A 19,236-nucleotide genomic window follows, 5' to 3' on the forward strand; every position below is an offset into this window, starting at 1 on the left:
TAAGTGCAGGTGTATGAACACACCTGCGTCAACTGTAGATAAGTCTGAACCAGTTTCAATCACCTGACGAATAGCTGTCCTTTTATCAGTTATAAATCTTATTTACTTTTGTAATCATGGCACAGATAATACTAAGAAATACTGTTAGTATACGATATACTAGCCAGTTACTTGCTATCAGTATATCAAATGCTAAAACAAATTGCATTGAAGTTTCAATGTTTCAAGGAGAATAATTTATCCTTTTAGCTTGAAACATTCGTATCTAACTCCTTAATTTACAACTGCCAGTTTATTCTTTTCCTCTATCCATACTCTAAAAGAAAGGAGTACAAATTAGTACAGAACAAAGTATGAGTAAACCAAAGAAAATAGGAAAATATATCAAATTCATAGATAGTGGTTTGAATGTAACCTGAGAGCAGAATTAACAATGTTACATCGACAGGCAGGAGGTTGGGGTTCCATTACACATACTGGGGGGTGTTCTGAGCAAAAGAGAGCATCCATCCACCCTTCTGCTCCCCCTCATAGATTCCAGCCCCACAGGCTGAAAATTGGGGCACGCAAATACCTGGGCAGCTGCGTGCTCCAGGGTGTTTTTCGAAGTTCCAGCGAAATCATCGACCCCTGAACAACCCTGTCGGATCATTCTTATCCTTGTAGCTTTCCCTAAATATTCTCCACGCGATTATACAAGTAGACAATGTAACACTTGATTTGATTGTCGTTAGTGGACGATTAGAAACGGTATGAATAACGAACTGGACTGGCTTTTCATGAATTTCTTCTACTTTGTGCTCTGTATTCTTCGACAATTTTCTTCTACTTACTAATTATTTCCCAAATTACATTTGGGTTGGACAAGTGGGATTTAATAAACCAGATTGTGAAAATAAGATTATTTCAGTTCAGCTTAACTGAAATTTAGAAGTGAAGAGATCAGTTTATGTATGAGATGTAGGTACTGTTGGCATGAATGAGCGAATAAGTAACATCTTTAGAAGTGGAACATGTAGACAGATAAGGATCTGAAATCCATAGGTGAAATCCAGCGTGAAAACTCAGGCTCGACGAAATCCTATTACTTTACATTGGACATTGTTCTGCTGTAATGCGAAACTGAAGCTTCCCTCCCCAGAAGATGATCTAAAAATACTGACACGTGAAAAGAAAAGACACGTGCAATATTTTTGCTATATTCTTCCTTTTATGTTCTGTAATATTAATTTCTTGATAACTTTTGCAGAAAAATTGAGAATTAAATTAATGTTATAGTAACGGGCCCATTGGTGAATTTTCACCTCTGCTACAATTATAATTATTTTGTCAGACTTTAATATGATATATATTTCTCTTGGGTGAATTTTTACCCATCGTACAAATTATCTCAAGTTAACTTTAACATTAACATGGAAATTATTCATTTTCATTGATTTATTTAATTTATGTTGAATATATTAAGAGGATCAATTGGTTGTTTCTGGTAAGAGAGTCTTTCAGCTTTATCCATGAAACATAACGTATTCGTACAGTCTCGTATAATATTGATTCGTCGGAGACGAGGTCGCAGGTGAGCCTTCCCACGATCGTTGTCCAGCACTGAGGCAAACGTCAGGGATTTGTCTGGAGATAGCCATCCATGCCTTCATAGACGAGTAAATATACGCCTTTCTTCTTTGTTTCAGAAGAAATCAACAAACTTTCCATCTTACATTCAAAATTCTCTTCGACAACCGCTTCAAACCAACTAAAAAGTATATTTCAAAGTATATTAGTTCACAAGTAGGTACTCCTCAGAAAAAATATATTTACTCAAACAAATAAATAAAATCTAATATATATTTTTGTATCTGAAAATAATTCTAATCGTCTGTTCTTTGTTAATTTATATTTTTACTAGTATTATTTTGAATGGTAAATGAAGAAATACTAATATTTGAAACTGAACGGAGCAGCTGTAGCTCTCAGAAGGTAGCTTCTCCAAATAATTAGACTCCTGTTAAAGGATCCATACAGAAGGAACGGAAGGATCTGGAAACAGAGGAGATGCGTCGATCCAGTAAAACGATGCTGTCGTCGTTTACTCTTCTTTTATTACATGCTTCCGTATGCACAGTTACATTACAAAATCGTATCGCACAGTGATTTACATCCCTGGATTCGGAACCGATCCACGCGACTCCGTGACGACGCTTCTAAATGAATCGTGTGCATCAATGACAAACAAAACTTCCAGTTTTAACTTTCTTAATCGATGAACGAAAAATAGAGAGAGAGAGAGAGAGAGAGAGAGAGAGAGAGATTTGAGCGTATGATAATACAGCATTGTTGTCAGAAGCGTCGTCTTTAGTCGGGTTAACTCCTTTTGTGAGCTCTCGTCCATCCCTTGCGCCTGAGCAAGGCCTTCAATCCTCTAGATTCGACAGTGTAAAATCTTAGCAGATGTACATATAAAAGTGAAACTTTCTAGGCGTCCAATTCGAGGCAGAGAGCCTAGTCTCGTTGGCGCTGGATCTCCTGAATTTAAGCCAGTGGCTCTTCTCACTGTTCGACACAGGTGCTCTTCGCAGTATTACCATACTTTGTCCAATTTAAAATGACAAACTTAAAAAAACATATACATAGCTTTCACATACAGATTATTGAGAATTTATTAGATATAATTGAACATCCGAATACTTACATTTATTTCAAACGTTTCTTTCAAGATACTTCTAACACATTCTGAGAGTTTTAATAATAATAATAACAATAAAACAACGATTCCTTTAGTACTGAAAATCATAGATCTGGAACCAAAGAACATATAAAGATAAAAGTTCTAATAAATTAAAAGCTAAAAATAGAATTCGTTGATTAAGCAGCGCATAAAACAAAGTAATCGAAATAGAGCATTGACAGTGTTAAACTCAGGATGCCCCTAGGAAATGGACAAGATTTCGATGAATCGTTACACTAAACGCGTTAAAAAAACAATCAGCCTTTTCTCACGTTAGAAAATTCAGTTTTTTTTCCCCTGTGTGGAAACACATATGGCATTTCGATCGGTATGCTCCTTCCTTTATATCCTTACACGGGTACAATAATAAACGTACGTAGTAGAGGACAGTTTAAAGGTAGCTAGCCACGGAGCAGCCCCGGATTTTTAGCTGCTCATGTTTGTTTCTCACTTGAAAATATACAAAAGACTACCGGAGGACGCGGCAGCCTTTGAAGTGTCCTCGTGATTACACCCTTTCTTTTTTATCTTTTTACATAAAGCTACCGCTTTCTACAAATTGCCAGCTGTCCCAAGAACGTGGCCGTGTTCGACACTTGACCTTTTTACAATATCTAGCACACAGTACGTTTTATATTTAACTGGCGCGTTTCTTGGGAAAACCAACAAGTGCATCGAGACAGATAAGTGTTTGTCTCCTTTCCATTTTCCAGTTTCTTTTCTCTTTCTCTTCAAGTAGAATTATGTTACAATATGAGTTGCTTGTTTCTGTTCGCTCGTCCAGAGATTGGGAGGGATATCAGCTAACTCTCGTAGAAAAATGAAAACACGCTTCACAAACGGCGCCAAGATTGGTTCACTTGCACACTTATTTTTTTTTTTTTTCTTTTTTAATTCTTTTTTAACTGTCCAACAGTGACTCTTAGCGAAGAGATCACGAGTATCAAAATGCTACGGATACGATCTGTGCCAATATTTCGGCCAATCAAAGCATTGCTGCCGCCTGGACATTGTGGTTTCATGATTTACAAATGCCTGAATGTTTCCTAACGCCAGTTTCTTGGCAAACAAAAGTCTCGTACGCGGGACCAATGGATCTTGTGTATTCCATTTCCACTGTACTCGAGCAGCCTCCAATTTATCGTTCGAATAAATAGATTTTTGCTCATTTGTTTCTCGCTGATTCGTCTTTTGGAACAATTAATTTGTTCGAGAACATCATCGTGAGCGTAATAAGTTCTTAATATCAACGAATCTAATGATATTAGCCTAAACGCATCAACTCTTGCGCACATAAGTATATACGTACCAAACATTTAAGTTACAATTAAACTACAAGCGAATAGAAAATCCTAATGGACAGAGCCACATTGGGTTTATACAAAATTTATCGGAGAAACATCTTTATCAAAACGTACAATGTTCGTCCAAAAGGTTTCAGTGACTCTGAGCGCAAAAACAATTTCCTTTTTTCTTGTCTATTCTGTATAAATCCAATTGCGGCCCAGAATTAAAGAAGACTTTGGTCAAATTAAAGTAAAATTTTCAAGCGACAAAAATCTCCGACAGTCGATCCACATTGGATTTAGGAACACAATAATTTATTTGTACACGAATAATTGAAAAGTGAACACAAAATTAAACGAGAGCATGGAAATGTCGAAATTAGGGAGCGACGTTATGTTCAATTTACGTTTGTTTCTTTTTATCATCTTCGATCGAGGAAAGGTTTCATCAAGGCGATTCCAGTCCCAAAATCTCGAACAACTTTGTTTTCTAATACGTTGCTCGAGTTTAGAGGGAGTTCAATGATTCGATTGCAAAAATTTGGCACGGTCTGCTGTGTGTAAAAATATTATCGTTAACTGCTCTCTGTTTCAACACCACACTTAATACACGCTTTGTTCTCGCCTCTCTCTCGCTTTCTCTCCCTCACTCTCGCCCTTCTATCGTACCGTATATTATCTTAAACATACAGCGATACTACATTGAAATATAATAAACGCATAAAATACTCTTCATCGGTATAAACGCATTGTTGTCTTTGACGATCACCCGACGTTTTGGAAACCCTTTAGAACTTTTGACTAAGTCATCAGTCATTAATACTCCTTTTTCCATTTACAACAGAGAACACCATATCCATATCGTACATGTTAAAAAATCCAAATATTAATTTATTTATACATAAGAAGAAATTTCTAAGAAGCTTGAGAAATTATAATTAATTTAATTTTTTAGTATTTTTGGTATTTAAGTACTATGAGGCAACGAAGAATGTAGTATAACAGGCTTGTTTAGGTTCGAAAATGTATGATAACTAGACTGTGAATGTTAGTGCAAATTTATATTTTTATGAATAGGTATAATTAAAAAATTGGAACTTAGGCAAAAGTTTGTTTAATCTAATATAAATATTTTATATATTTTTGTATCTATAAATTTGAATTGCATGAATGCATAAAAATCTTCAGTGATATAGTGTTCTATGCTGCATACAATCGAGGTACACGAAGAAAACTCGACAGAATTTTATTTTAAATCGATTTTCCCTGAGTGATTGCGTGCTATTCTGAACGCTTGGTGTCCTCATGATCTATCACTAAATCGTATTATCAACGCGTTTATCGTACAATTTAAGCCTAAAGGTTCCTCTCGGTTCCCTTTAAAATCACTCGTCTATCTTTCCTTATCGAGAATCGTCTTTCCGCAAAAATAATACTTTCCGATCAAGAACACAACATGGTAACGTTTTACGCTACAAAATCTCATTTCCTATGACAGAACAAAAAACATTAGTATACAAATCCTTACTAGCTAGGCATTAATTAAGAACGAAAAAGAAATTCATGAATCTATATTAACATTGAAACAGATATTCTTTTCAAACGGAAAGACAGATTGTTTCATTACTAGCAATGCTACTATTTTATCAATTCACTTATTAATTTTTTATTTTGGTGAACCGAGAGACAGAAAATTAGTCTCCCCATTATAATCATTTCCTTATTCTCAACGAATCGAATATCATTCATACAAATGCAGCTCTTATACTGAGCAAATATCTTTTCATGAAATTTTTCATAGTTCAATTATTTAACAATGATTTTTTTTTTTTTTTTTTTTTTTTTGATTATGCGTCTCCTATCGACAAAGGTCGACAAAGGTCAATATTCTTGATAGTCTAGTCGAAGTAAACTGTATGCTGCCATTGAGAAAGACAAGGTACAACAAAAAACAATCACAAATGAACTCTATGCGAAAACGAAGCGCGTGTGCAACATTCTGTCTAGAAATAACTTTAACCGTTTCCTCAATTTCCGTTTAATGGTCGTAGTTCGATCATCCGATCTGAAGAAACCATTAAAAACCATCATACTATAAAGAATTATAACTATTCGATCCGTTTCACGGCCATTTTCATTGATGGAAGGCAGTGCTCGAGTTACATATATCTAAGTATATAATTTTACATGTATAAGATTAGAATTTACATCGGTTCCAGCCGTGAGACGGATCAATTGCGAGACATTTACAAATTTAATGTTAAAGATGTAGTCATCTTTGCGAAGCGTCAACAGTGGTGCGCTAAAGAGAACCCGAGAAACGAATTTTCGTTTGTAAGATGGCGAAAATGAGATGTCTTCGTAGAAAAGATGGGTGACTTTGCCGTACCACTAGACTCATACGCAATTTTCCTTTTTTTTTCCCTTTTTTATATAAAATGTACACCTACATCGTATTATTATTGCTATTCGTCGCGATAGATTAACTTATAGTCTAAAATTTGTACATCTGCGGATTTACTGTTTCATCATACGATATCGATGACAATGATGAATGATGAAGATGATGTAAAGATTGTCTCAGACGTGCTCGATGACGTGCAATCAAAGGAAAAAACAAAAAGAAAAAACGTGTCTCTACTTCTAGATTGCTCTTTGTTCGAATTTGCAAGGCCTCTGTTATCGCGTTTGTATGTGAAGCTAACATAACGTTTGAACTGACAAGACTGCTCTCGAAAATTCGCCAAGAAATGATAGAAACATACATAACGCGTGTATTCGCACGCAATAAAATCGCGAATTACAAGTATCGATAAATGCAAATATTTTCTTCCCGCTGTGTAGAAACTTTCCTTAGTTAGTATATATTAATCTATCGAATTGATCACACTTTATCGAGCAGAGACCAGTCAGAGATCGAACTAATCAGCAAAGAAGCACGAGAAGGACAAACGACTTCCCTGTGTTCGTGTTTTAAGGATGGTAGCACGTTTCGGTCGGCGATGACACATCATCACGCCTGCTATCAGACGCAGCATATTCTTCCTTATTTTCCATCTATCTTCAGCTGGGTTTTCCAGGTGGTCCATGGCTGGGTGGAGAAGGTCCATGTGAATGAAGATTATGAACATTACCTACTTGATTACTTGCCAAACTGGACATCGTGGGTTGGTACATTGAAGGTATGTAATTGCTCGACGACTGTGGCACTGACCTGAAACATATCAAAACTCCACCTACTTTCCACGGAAATACGTTTAGCTATACGAAATTATACTCAGTAATGCGGCTTCCAATGCCACATTTTAACTAAAATATTGCAAGCCAAAGAAAATAAAAGTGTCGAGTTTTACCTTGGTACCCCGCGTAAAGGATCTGGTGTAACGGACGAATTCCTGACCACACCAGGATTACTAGTCGGCGCAGGGGAGACTATATTACTAGGCTGTCCTTGGTGGTACGCGTTTCCGGCCGGACTGTGTCTGTTCACATTAATTAGGAAAAAATAAATTCTGCAGTATCAGTACACGTGATACTGAATACAGGACAAATATGTTACCTGATCGTTGGACTTGGTTGGGGTGCGACTAATGACGTCCTGTGTTGATACTGTGGAAGTGAAGCTGCAGCTGGAGGTGACGGATCCGGAGGCAGGCCATTTTCTAGCGTCGTAGAATGATTACTGGAGCTCGAGTGTGGCATGTACGTGTTGTTCACTCGTGTTTCCCTGCTCACCCTCGGAACAGGGGCCGCAGCTCCTGGTGGGACTTCGGGATGTGGAACATTAGGGTGCGATGGGTTGACTGTTGGGTGTATGTTATTCACTATAATTTAAGACGATTAAATTTTCAAATGATTATTCCAAATATTAGATAAGGAAAAATTCGAATAAATTACCTGGGTGAGCACTAGGCTGGGACGTCAGAGGGATTGCGAGTCTAGCGTTCACAGCCAATAAATGATCTCTCCTTTGCAGAAGACTATTTACATGTTCCTCTAACCTAAGGTTCTCTGCTCTCAATTGGTGAAGACACGAAAGTAATGAAGCGACTGTGGAAAGAATTCCAGGTTTCAAGAAACGTTTTATTTAATCCATTTAAGTGTTAGTAGATCAAACGAGCTAGGAAGCAACATATTTTGCATTTTGGTTAAATATTTTTGGTATACAAATTCATCATTGCAAAAAAATATACAGTAAAAAGATGGTTCATGCATTTCCTTTTAGTTAAAAATCCCCAATTTTACCAAACCCATGCGATTGAAAGCATATTTTTTCTTGCCGTACACTCACTGTCAAAGTGTTGGGCTTGCTCCATCAGAAACTGGCTTCCTTGCTCCCATTGTCTCTCTAACAGTTGGTCAAGCGTTTGGGGTATTGCTCCACTGCCCAAAGAACCGGTGCTGGTTGTATTAGCGTTAGTGTTGGCGTTGCTGTTGGTATTGTTAGTGGCATTAAAAACCGAAGAAAATGATGTAGGCTGTGCACCTGTTTGATTGGATCGTATCTGTAAAATAATATATTAAGATAAGGACACAAAATCTCAAAATAGAAATTTTCTCCTTATTTTATTTTATTTCGAAGATACCTACAGATGCAATCACTCGACTATGTAGCTGTGGGCCAACTAAATTCGTTGTAGGATTACTAGCTTCCGTAAAAATAGAATGTGCTTCAAGTTCCTGGGTAAGAGTATCAGACATTTTTTGTGCCATTGTGGAAGTTGGGTTCAACTGATTTCCTAGCATATGTGGTGCACTAACTCCATTCTGGAATCTAATAGATATTACAAATTGGCATATGTACAGTAATATAAAACATTTTATTATAGCAATCATCTTTATTTCTTACAATTTTATATCCTTTTCTTCTTTTGGGTTTGTAAGAGTCGGAGTACTGGATGCAGAAGGCGTTGGCGTTATAGAAGCAGCACTGATGTTTTTCCGTTTCTTCCTTCCAGGTCCACTACTGCTCATACTCTCAGAGCCAGGACTGCTGGGTGGGGATTCTTTGACAGTAGGTCCCATGTTATTTACAGATCCAGAACTAATGTTACTAAAATGACCACCGCTCAATGTTGGTCCTTGAATAATTGATGGTACGGGTGCCACAGTTACAGCAGGTGGAGGAGTTTGATGATTACTTCTTCCTCCTCGTTTAGACGTTGTTACCACTGCACTGCTAGATACTGATGTTACCACGGAAGAAACTGGCTGAGACTGCTGTTGCTGCGTCTGAGGCTGTACTTGTGGCAGTGCTGGTTGACTATTCGATGATCCACGTTTCGGTTTTCGCGGCTTTTCTTGCTTATCTGACGATTGAGAACTGAGAAAGCAATGAAATGAATATTTATTCAGTAGTATTGAATAACTATATTTTTGTGCGGCCTTGAAACTAAGAATACTCGAAAAGTTCTGGAAAATTGATTTGTTATATAAAATTCAAAACAAACGGACCGTTCCGCGCTGCCATTTACATCACGTTACTCCTTTCCTTCGTTCGTTGCCCTTGAGGCCCCTTGAGGTAGAAAAAACAAACATAACCTCAAAGTATCCTTAAAGCTACAGACGAATCAGAGGACGTCAATAAAATCACAGTCGTTCACAACAATTTCTGTCAGAATCCGATTACGATTTACATCACACAAAAGCAAAATAAAAAATTCTCTTGAATTCATTTTTGCATTCGTACAACTCGTAACTCGTCGTCGCGAACACCTTCCAATCGCCACGATGTTTTCCGGAGATTTTACATAACGCAGTCGCATCCTTGATGAAACGATATTTTTCACAGTACCATAAATCCATATGTAACAAGATTTTTTCTACCTGAATGTTTTTTATGAAACGCAAGAAGAGGTTAAAAACAAAGAGGCTTGTTTATCCAGCTAGTCAGCCATTTTGATACCTCCTGTTTTGGCGCGCATTTCAAATTACCCGCAACACTCACGATTTTTCTTAATTTTAACTTTTCTTTTTATATTACAAGTACATACAAGTATGTTACAAATATAATTATATTATATAATATTAATATTAGTTAAAAGGTTTCAAATGATAATAATAATTATTAACGTTATTAATAAATGGACATTTTACATAGGAAAAAATACCAGTATCAAAATTTAAATGTAAACTTACCGGGACCTCTTAATAGGTACTTCTTCAGATATAAATCTTTCAGAATTCGACATAGCACTCGTCCTCGGTTCCGTAGTAGCTGCGGTAGTTATGATACTCTGTTGCAATTGTTGGTATAACGTTGGAGCACTTGTCACCACACTCTGTACCGTATTGGACAACGAAGTCGCGGTCAGTGGGACAGATACTACTATACTATTTGATGTGGTTGTCGGTGATTGAGTAACAACCGATGATTGGGATTGCGTTACTGCCATTATCACAGGTGTGGTGGTCACTTCAGTGGTGATTGGAGTACTTGATGATGTCTGAATGGGGCTCTCCACCTTTAACTTAACAAAAAAATTTCAAAATATGAAATATATCGAAACACAAAGTTTGTAATGAAAATTATCGTACGAATTCTTATTTACTTTTTTCGACTTTTCCGGTTCAGTGTTCGTACTCAAACTTGTCGCTTCCGTTATGGTTGTCTGCACGTTATTGCACGATACAGCTTGCTGTACAACTGAACTCACAGCAACCACAACCGAACCGCTGGCTTCGGAACTGACTGATTGATTTGAATTTTCATTCCCTATTACCGTCGGCGTTCGCGCCCCTGTCTTTCTCTTTTTACTGTGGCTCGAAGTTTTGTTCGATGACGAGGAATTCGATTTCGTTTGTCCACTATTTTTGTGACCGGAGCTCGAGTTCGATCCGGATTTAATGGTAGCGGCGGCCACCGCGGCTGTGGTGGATGCGGTGCCGTCATGTCCGAACACACTCTCCGATTGGGTGACGATCGTCTCTACGAAGTTGGAAGTGGTGAATTTACTGGAATTTGTGGTGTTGTCTTTGGGTGTATTACGGCCGCTACTGCTTTTGTCGTCAGCAACGCCATTTATTTCTAGACTTGGACTAGTATTCGATTTGTTTTTAGAATTTGTAGCTGATTTGGAACTTGAACTCTTTCGTTTACCACTTGACGAAGATTTTATCGGAGTCTCCGCTTCCTTTTCAGGAGACGAGTCTGACGAACCATTATCAGCGGGTATTGGCTTATAAGGTGGTATTGTTTTTACATTACCACCTTTTTTCTGTAAGTGAAACGATCAAATTGTTACTGGAATCGATCGATTCGATTTCGTCGAGATTTTGGTTTTAAACAGTATGACACACACCAATTTCGAGTAATGATGTTGACAATATCCACAGTATTTAACATTATCTAGATAATTGCCAGCTTCTTCACAGAGCAAGCCAAGAGCCTGAGCACAAGTAACATGAAATTGCTGCCTGCAGCCAGTCTTGTTGCACTGCATACAGGCTCCCACATTTGCTCTACTACCCCTTCCTTGTTCTTCACAAATGTAACATGACTGTAACAATCACATTACATACTTTATATTAAATAATCATTAATAAGTCTATCTTAATTTGGGATGTCTTTACCTTACTGAATCTTTCAGATGGTATCAATTGCAAAATAATTGGTTCCATTGTTGTCACGTTACCAAACCTAACTTCAGGTATATAAAGTGCACAAACCACATGTGCCCATCCAGCTTGATCGGTTCTCTTAAGAGCACCATCTCTGCTTGGACATAATTCGCAGCGCTGCAAAACAATTTGACACCCAAGTAAACAATGTACTTTTCAGGGCAATAATTATGAAACTTACTACACGGGCACTACGTTCCTGCGACTCACACTTCCTGCAGTACCATGGTCCCGTAGGTACCGTAACGATACCATAACAAGCTATAATAACATTAGGATGTAACATTACAATGCTATACCCTCAATTCTAGGCATACGATTCTACGCAGAAGAAGAATCAACGTAACAAACAAACCTTGGTGTACAGCAACCGTACAACCTTGGCCATCACAATACACCAGTGGATTTTCAGTCCAACCCCTCTCATCAGAACACACGCAGCACCCTCCAAGCATCTCCTTCATGCTGTGTTCCAAGCAATTCGGAAGACGAGACTAGCATGAGGAGCTAGGCGAGCCGTAAGCGGAGATGTAACGCGAGGTAACCTCGCTTTCGCAATTGCATCCTGGCAACGTGTGATTCTCAACTCGTTTCTTCTTTGACTATTCTGTTCGATGCTTGTGGACACGCGTGACGCATTCAACGGTGAATCGTGGCTTGGAATGCGCGACCCCACGTTGCCCGTTGCCCGCACGATTCCACACCGTGGGAACACGAAGCACCGAGACCGAGGCGCTTTCAAAGTACCGTGCACCGGCTGTTCTTTAAAGAAATACCGTCTCGAAACGTGCTCAAACGGTTTGTTATTTACAACGGCGCTCTATTTGTTTCGCTGGTCGACCATCTTATTTTGTTGTTGCGCCTTGCGTGCGCACGCGCATCCGCGCGCTCTACCGCGAAAATGTTAGAGCGTGTTCAAAAATCGGCCGACGTTTACTTTCTTTATAGTAGTTTCTTTCCGTCCATGTTTCTTTCATAACAGTTATCAGACTGGATTTTTACGTATTTATGGGAAGTTTGAAGCTGTAAAAATGTACACAATACATGTAATATGTAAATATATATAAAATATACAACTACAGTGTTTATCATATTTGGTAAATGGAACAAATTTCTATTTAAATACACCTCCTTTAGTTATATCCATAAGAATATAAAAATATATAAATTCAATTTACTATTATTCGCTATTTATAAAATTTCCTTCTTCCTTTTCCATTGAAATATGAATTCAAAATTTTCGATTTATAAAGATTAAATTATTTCTTTTTTTATTTACCTATAGATTCTTACATGCTTTCAAATTGATGCTATTAATATTTCTTTGTCAGAATTTTAAAGAATATAAAAGATTCGTTTGTGAAGGCTAGTTTAGAGATGAGAATGAATCACGTGCTCTATCAATAAATATGATATGATCCGAATTCCAATATCGACCAATCAAAACCCTAGTTTACGATTCTATTTATGTGTAACACCTTCCAACAAGTTACATTTAAGTAGAGTGAGTCCATTGCACGACTAATTGTGATGTAACAAGAAACATCGATTTATAACATATTTCTGTTACCAATATAAACAAAAAGTTACATAATATAGAACTATCATTTAAGGTATACATAAATAAAAGACAATAGAATAAACAGTAACTCTGCTTCAGGTGAAAGAGTGATTTAATGAATGAAATAAGAATACGATGGTAAAATAGATTCCTAACTTACTGATATCGTTATTTTTAAAATATTGATACATAGAAAAATGGAATCAAATAACGACCAATATACTTTCGAATGGGCGAATGATACTCACTTATCGGAGATTTTATCTTTCTTACATGAAAATTTCGATAAGGAAGAGACCATGTTGAAAAGTTTGAGAGATAATAATTCGTTAACAATAGAGGATGAAGAATCGATGAGGATCGATCACGAGCGACTGATACGGGCAATTTTCGCTTTTTCACCTTGCATCATAGCGATAGGAAAATCATCGAAAAAAATCATCGGAGTAAACCTGATGATAGTTAGTAAGAATTCGAAGTCCGATGATGGTGCTGATGGCGTTTCCGCTGCCTTTAGCAACAATCCTCCTAAAAATGAATTAATGAAACAATATTTCAACTATTTATCCGAGATCAGTGAAACGGCTGATTTATATGGGAAGTTTCCAAACTCTAAGGCAGCCGTAGAATTTTATGCGGTCGCTGTGGATAGAAATTATCGTAGACAAGGACTTTCAAGGTCACTAATGGCTGCAGGAATTTCTTTCGCGAAAAATACTGTGAAAGACGTCGGATTTATATTTGGTGTGTATACGTCTCTGTATTCGAAAAAAGCGGCAGAAAGACTTGGATTGAAAAGCGTTATGAACGTAGATCTTTTGCACTACAAAGATAATGATGGGCGACCTATTTTTCAAGACACTCCGCCGCATAATGTTATTTCTGTTATGGTCTTGCAACTTATTTAAAATTTTCTGGATGGCACGTGTCGTATAAAAAAGTGTACAAATGTATGCTAAAAAGTATATGAGCTAAAATTGAGTATTCTGTATCTTTCAGTTCTCATACGCCACTTAATTGTATAATAATTACTGTTTCTAAAAATGTATTATTAACAAAAATAATTATTAATAAATATTACTTTGAGACAAATTATTCAGCAGTTTTATATTAAATATTAAATTAATTTAATTTCATATTAAATAATTTATCTATAATCATTGTTTATTATATATTAATTACTCGTATCATTGACTTAATTAGTACTTATTATCTACACTCTCTACTATCGCTTCAATACATTTGCCATCATCACTATAATTAATTACCAACTGTCAAACGTGTGAAAGACATTTCTGATTTATATTCATGTATCTTTACATGTTTGCTCAAGCGACCGATCAAACGCTAGCGCTAGAAACTGGACAGCTTGGTCTATTGCAACTTTCTTGTTTGACAGCCTGGATGACTGCGATCCAATCGAACAATTCTTCTTCCTGAGAACATTCGTCATTTGATATTGCTATAGAATGCGATAACGTCAGCTACATAACCATATGATATCTTGTTCTGGGAAGTACCAAGACTGCACTGAAAGTCCCGCGAATCAAATTGACTATTTTACGTGTTACACTACAGTTATATCTTAGCTCTGCTTTACCAATTGCAATTCGCTACAGTTGCCCTACAGGAGCGCAATCGAAATTTTGCAACGCAGTATATCTACAAACACATACAAAGAGAATTATACATTATTGTAAGTAATTTCAAATTCCTTTTACAAAATTTTTAATAATAAAAATTGATATAGTTGTTAGTGACAATTCAAAGAAACGTGCCTCATGATTTATCTATTAATGAAGTATTTAGGTTGTCATCGATGGAAGTTTCCGGTAGTCGGTTTTGAACTTCTCGCTTCTTCACAACATAGTTTTTTATGTTTTTGGTGATAAATTTTGTAACAGTGTATTTCTGAAATGTCACAGACATTAGACACGGTATTTTAATATCTGCTATATTTTTCATTATTGTTTGAATTTTGTTAAATTATTAACAAATACGAAATGACTAATATTATCATCATAAAATAAAGTTTCTTTTTTCAAAATTTTCCAACGATATAATAAAAGGACGATATAATAAAAGCACCCTCTCGTGTTAAGAAGTAATATTCTTGCTCGTACAATTTCATCATTCGGAGATGTCAAACTTAGAAATCCGTTAGCAGTGTTGCAACAACATTGTTTTACTCTGGATCGCTTCAATTATCATCTACGGGATTGCCAATTAATATTATCAATCGTGAAATCACTGATACGTTTCCACATCGGTACATTTACAAATCCATCTACTATAATCTATCTGCATCCATGTTATCCGCCAATTTTGGAAAACTTCAAAATCAAAACGAACGAAAATTCTTTACTAATTAGGGATACTTCTGAAAAAAGCAGGTACAAATTAATGGTACAAGTATTCTACACAAATGACCTTGTTTGTTTCAAGTGACAGATCTGTTGATCTTCGAACAATTTGGAAATCGTGTTTTCCAGACTATCTAAGATAACTATATCTTGTGTGGTACTGTTAAAATTGCTGTGGTACTGCTTAAAATTTAGATGACTACAGCTTTGGAACTGACAAGGAACGCTACTCGATTGACAACAGAATCATACAGATTTTTCGACACGATTCGAAAGGATAGACCATGAAGCTCGCAAAAATATTTTTAGAAATGATATTGACAATTGGTTTAGGACTTGATCCTACTTTTGTTTATTGTATCTTTCTGCAATAAATCAGAAGAAAGTAAACAAGAGTTTATCTCATACGGTAACAGCGTACACGATGTGTCACGTTCCGACGGAACATATCCTTTGACGAAGAGAGCCTCTCTATATTATAATATTAATATTTATTATATTTATAGTTGCTATATAATGATATTAAAAAATATTTCCATAGACAAAGTCGCTAAAATCGCCATCCGAAGCATGCTGGACCTTCTTCGCAAAAATAAATCTAGCTCCTACCAACCAATTATCGGTAGCATCTCTAAAACATTCTTCCTCCTTCGAACCGTGTCAAGAAATTCACCAAAATTCCATCATCAATCGAATGGCTTGCCAGTGGAAAATCTTGAACGACGAAGAATTTCAAGTTTATGGCCACTGGTGGAGGGTAATGAACAATCCTCAATGAAGATTTGGCTCATTGACTAATTAAATTAGCTTTACACACGGTTAACGACCTCTGATGGCCTGTGGATCGACTAAATTTATCTCTGCGGCACTTTCATCAGCTCCCCCTCCCTCTACCCATCCACAACAAGTTGACACATGACCTTGTATGCAGCTATATGGTTCCACTGACTCGCATATATCGCGTTTCTCAAACGGATATCGCATTGTTGTCGAGTATAATGGGTTCATTCGACTCCAAAGAATTCCTCGCTATCCGTTCGCTTCATAATAAATCGTAAATGTTATTCGTCGTAATGGCAGATGCACTTGCTTTCCAGTTGATAGAATTGTTTGAAAAATTAAAGTTTTCTTATCGGGCCGGAATTGTGTGTTTGTTTTCGACCTCGTTCGACCGATTTGGTCAGTTATTTTAAGAGATATGAAGATAAAGAGAGCTGATGGAAAAATTGGAGAAATTCTAGCGCACGTGAAATGTGATAACATTGTTGGTGTGTCTTTTAAAACATGGTACATAGGTGCCGTTTTATCCATCAACCGATAGCTTAGTAATCGACAGCGTTAGGTCGCCTTGTATTCTCATGGAAGTGGCTGATCATGGCCAGTGTAGCGTGATCCAGCATTGTCTGCACATCTGTCAGTCAAAATGAGGTGAGAAAGAATAAAATTAAACTGTAACTCGTTATTGAGAGTTATTAACGCGATTCGGTAGCTTTCCGGCAGATCACAGATAGTGAATCGAGTAATCTGCGTCGATAGTTGTGATCCTAATTTTTTAACCAGTTAGCTGTTTTCGACGAGTATACTCGTCGGGAGGGAATGACAATATTTTGCGTTATGACGAGCTCTGTCAGTAATAGAATTCAAAAATAAAACAGTCATTTCGTTTCAACTTAATTCTATATTATAGCAGCCACACATACTCTGTATTTGACGAGTATACTCGTCATCGCTTACATTTTGCGACACACTTTAAGTACACACTTTCCAAAGTTCTCAAAGAGGTCGCAACAACTAACTGGCTCATATTAGTTGCACTGATTGGTTACAGTACTCGTTATAATATTAGTTAGATGAAACAAATTTGTCTAAGTCCAACATTTTTCCATAAATATCCGTTAACGTCTACTAATGACGTTCAGAGAACATTTTGTTTTCTTTTTATGATTTACATAATATAAGAAAATTTTTATTTATAGGTACTATATCGTATAGAAAGATGGAAAGAAAATTTTTCAGGACGCAATTGAGATAGGCAAACGTTTCCTTATTTATAAGTTCGTCAGTGTGTCCCATCTCACGCACTTCCCTTGTCATCTTTTCTAATGTAAATATAGAATAAATGTTGCATTAGTTATTTCAAATAATTGCATTTGCGTTTAGGAAGCGAAACGGAATGCCACCGTACCGAGTCTGGGGTTCCACGGAGGACAGGACCATTGACTTTGAGTCCTTGACGAACGAAACTCTGGAAGGAGCTCTGGATGTCATGAGAAAGAGCTTCTTTGTCTACGAGAGCGTATCCAGAGGTGTAGACCTACTCTCAGAACCTGGTGCATCAGAGGAACTCGAGAAACTTTGCCTGGATGCTGCCAAGGATGGCGTCAGTGTAGTGGCTGTGGACATATACAGTGGAGAAGTTATTGGAGTGGCTTTTAACAAGCTGCAGGTAAATAAAAAGGATGAAAAAGCTAAACCATACTACTGGATATGAGTTTGTACAAATATCTACGATCTAATTACCGTACAACCATTAAAAAGACACTGTCTCTATTGTTCAGGTCCTTAACGGTTCATCAGACAAGAGCGCTTTCGAGATATTCAGTGAAAACTGCAAGTACAAGTCGTCGAAAGCTCTAGTGGACTTCATGATCAACATAGATGCTAAGATGAATTTATTCAAGCACTATAACACCGACTGTATTTTTGAAATAATGTTCTTGGCTACCTTGCCGAATAATCAGAAGCGTAGGATAGGGGAACTATTGGTATCTACATCCATAGAAGTTGCAAAGGAGTTGAAAAAGGGAAAGGCTGTGAAGACACCAGTCACGATAAATGGCGACAATACGATACAGAATCTGGAAGCAGTGCCTAACCTAGTGTCTGCCATCATGACATCAAACTATTCACAAAAGATTTCAGCAAAGTGTGGATTCGAGAGCCTGGTGTCAACCAATTACAAAGAGTTTCAGTTTAATGGAAAATCTTTCAACGAGAGGATAGGGAACGAACACTTGAACTGTCTCCTAGTGGCTAAAAGATTATTTTAGACTGAATGTAACTAGTTAAGACACTAATTTATTATTGGACTGCGGATTTCTATGAATTTGTGGTAGATCGAAAGATGCGAGGATGTATATAATGTGCAAGAATATATAATATAATAATATGTTAATATTGCTATAATGTTAGACGATACAAATCTCTGTGTAAATTCTATTCTTTTTTTTTATAAAAATATGAATTTATATGAATATCCATAATCTACTTATTAAGAAGGAATTTGATACTGATAGGTTTATCTTTAGAGATACAACAGAAAATACATATTTTCTTGCATAAAATTGTACAATACGAAGAAAATTGGCTTAATGTCTATATATACTTCCACGACCTTGCGTTATTAAGTTAATCTGATTGTTGTAATCGAGTTTAGAGTGCTTGCACGCGATAAGGTAGCACATGTATAGTGTGTCAGCAGATAATTTACTAATCAGTGAAGAGTACTAGTTAAAAATATTCTGTTATACACTGTTATGTCTTATTCCGTCAAAACATACAGGAGAAACAAGTATTATTTAAGTATTATTATGTCAAGGGGTTTTTTGCAATAAACAAATTGTTATTTAACGATCCGTCTTTTGAATCGTTCTTTTATCTATCACGTCAAAGTACTCGACATGA

The 19,236-nt window shown here is 36.7% G+C and overlaps 3 protein-coding genes across 5 annotated transcripts; 2 read left to right on the plus strand and 1 right to left on the minus strand.

The window, feature by feature from the left end:
• Positions 1-2,076: 2,076 nt before the first annotated feature.
• On the minus strand, positions 2,077-12,481 carry LOC126925680 (protein AF-10-like). 2 transcript variants are annotated; one of them, XM_050741486.1, is made up of 13 exons: positions 11,984-12,481; positions 11,810-11,889; positions 11,581-11,745; positions 11,310-11,507; positions 10,560-11,225; positions 10,147-10,478; positions 8,858-9,331; positions 8,599-8,782; positions 8,300-8,513; positions 7,906-8,058; positions 7,568-7,832; positions 7,362-7,490; positions 2,077-7,222 (listed from the first exon to the last, which is right to left on the minus strand). In XM_050741486.1, exons 1-13 carry the CDS (start codon positions 12,090-12,092, stop codon positions 7,072-7,074), a joined length of 3,120 nt encoding a protein of 1,039 aa, XP_050597443.1. In that variant the 5' UTR covers positions 12,093-12,481; the 3' UTR covers positions 2,077-7,071. The 2 variants fall into 2 exon arrangements, with proteins under 2 accessions (XP_050597443.1, XP_050597442.1); XM_050741485.1 differs by having other exon boundaries at positions 8,294-8,513.
• Positions 12,482-12,976: 495 nt separating this feature from the next.
• Positions 12,977-14,284, plus strand: LOC126925803 (uncharacterized). The gene has a single exon (XM_050741793.1). It carries the CDS (start codon positions 13,387-13,389, stop codon positions 14,095-14,097), a length of 711 nt encoding a protein of 236 aa, XP_050597750.1. The 5' UTR covers positions 12,977-13,386; the 3' UTR covers positions 14,098-14,284.
• Positions 14,285-14,585: 301 nt separating this feature from the next.
• Positions 14,586-19,182, plus strand: LOC126925798 (uncharacterized). Of its 2 annotated transcripts, XM_050741784.1 has the most exons (4): positions 14,588-14,885; positions 16,094-16,980; positions 17,713-17,998; positions 18,111-19,182. In XM_050741784.1, the coding sequence occupies exons 2-4, from the start codon at positions 16,976-16,978 to the stop codon at positions 18,600-18,602; spliced, it is 783 nt and encodes a 260-aa protein (XP_050597741.1). In that variant the 5' UTR covers positions 14,588-14,885; positions 16,094-16,975; the 3' UTR covers positions 18,603-19,182. The 2 variants fall into 2 exon arrangements, with proteins under 2 accessions (XP_050597742.1, XP_050597741.1); XM_050741785.1 differs by lacking the exon at positions 16,094-16,980 and having other exon boundaries at positions 14,586-14,885.
• The last annotated feature ends 54 nt before the right edge of the window (positions 19,183-19,236 follow it).

Source organism: Bombus affinis, chromosome 16 (genome assembly GCF_024516045.1).
Source record: "Bombus affinis isolate iyBomAffi1 chromosome 16, iyBomAffi1.2, whole genome shotgun sequence".
NCBI classification, from domain to species: Eukaryota; Metazoa; Arthropoda; class Insecta; order Hymenoptera; family Apidae; genus Bombus; species Bombus affinis.

Excerpts from the sequence above, each read along its gene's own strand:
- LOC126925803 (XM_050741793.1), top strand. The coding sequence starts at position 13,387 with ATGGAATCAAATAACGACCAATATACTTTCGAATGGGCGAATGATACT.
- LOC126925798 (XM_050741784.1), top strand. Across the intron at positions 17,999-18,110 it reads TGGCTTTTAACAAGCTGCAG|GTCCTTAACGGTTCATCAGA; the intron begins GTAAATAAAAAG and ends TCTATTGTTCAG.
- LOC126925680 (XM_050741485.1), bottom strand. The coding sequence starts at position 12,092 with ATGAAGGAGATGCTTGGAGGGTGCTGCGTGTGTTCTGATGAGAGGGGT. Across the intron at positions 11,746-11,809 it reads AGGAACGTAGTGCCCGTGTA|CGCTGCGAATTATGTCCAAG; the intron begins GTAAGTTTCATA and ends ATTGTTTTGCAG. Across the intron at positions 8,783-8,857 it reads GAAGAAAAGGATATAAAATT|ATTCCAGAATGGAGTTAGTG; the intron begins GTAAGAAATAAA and ends AATATCTATTAG.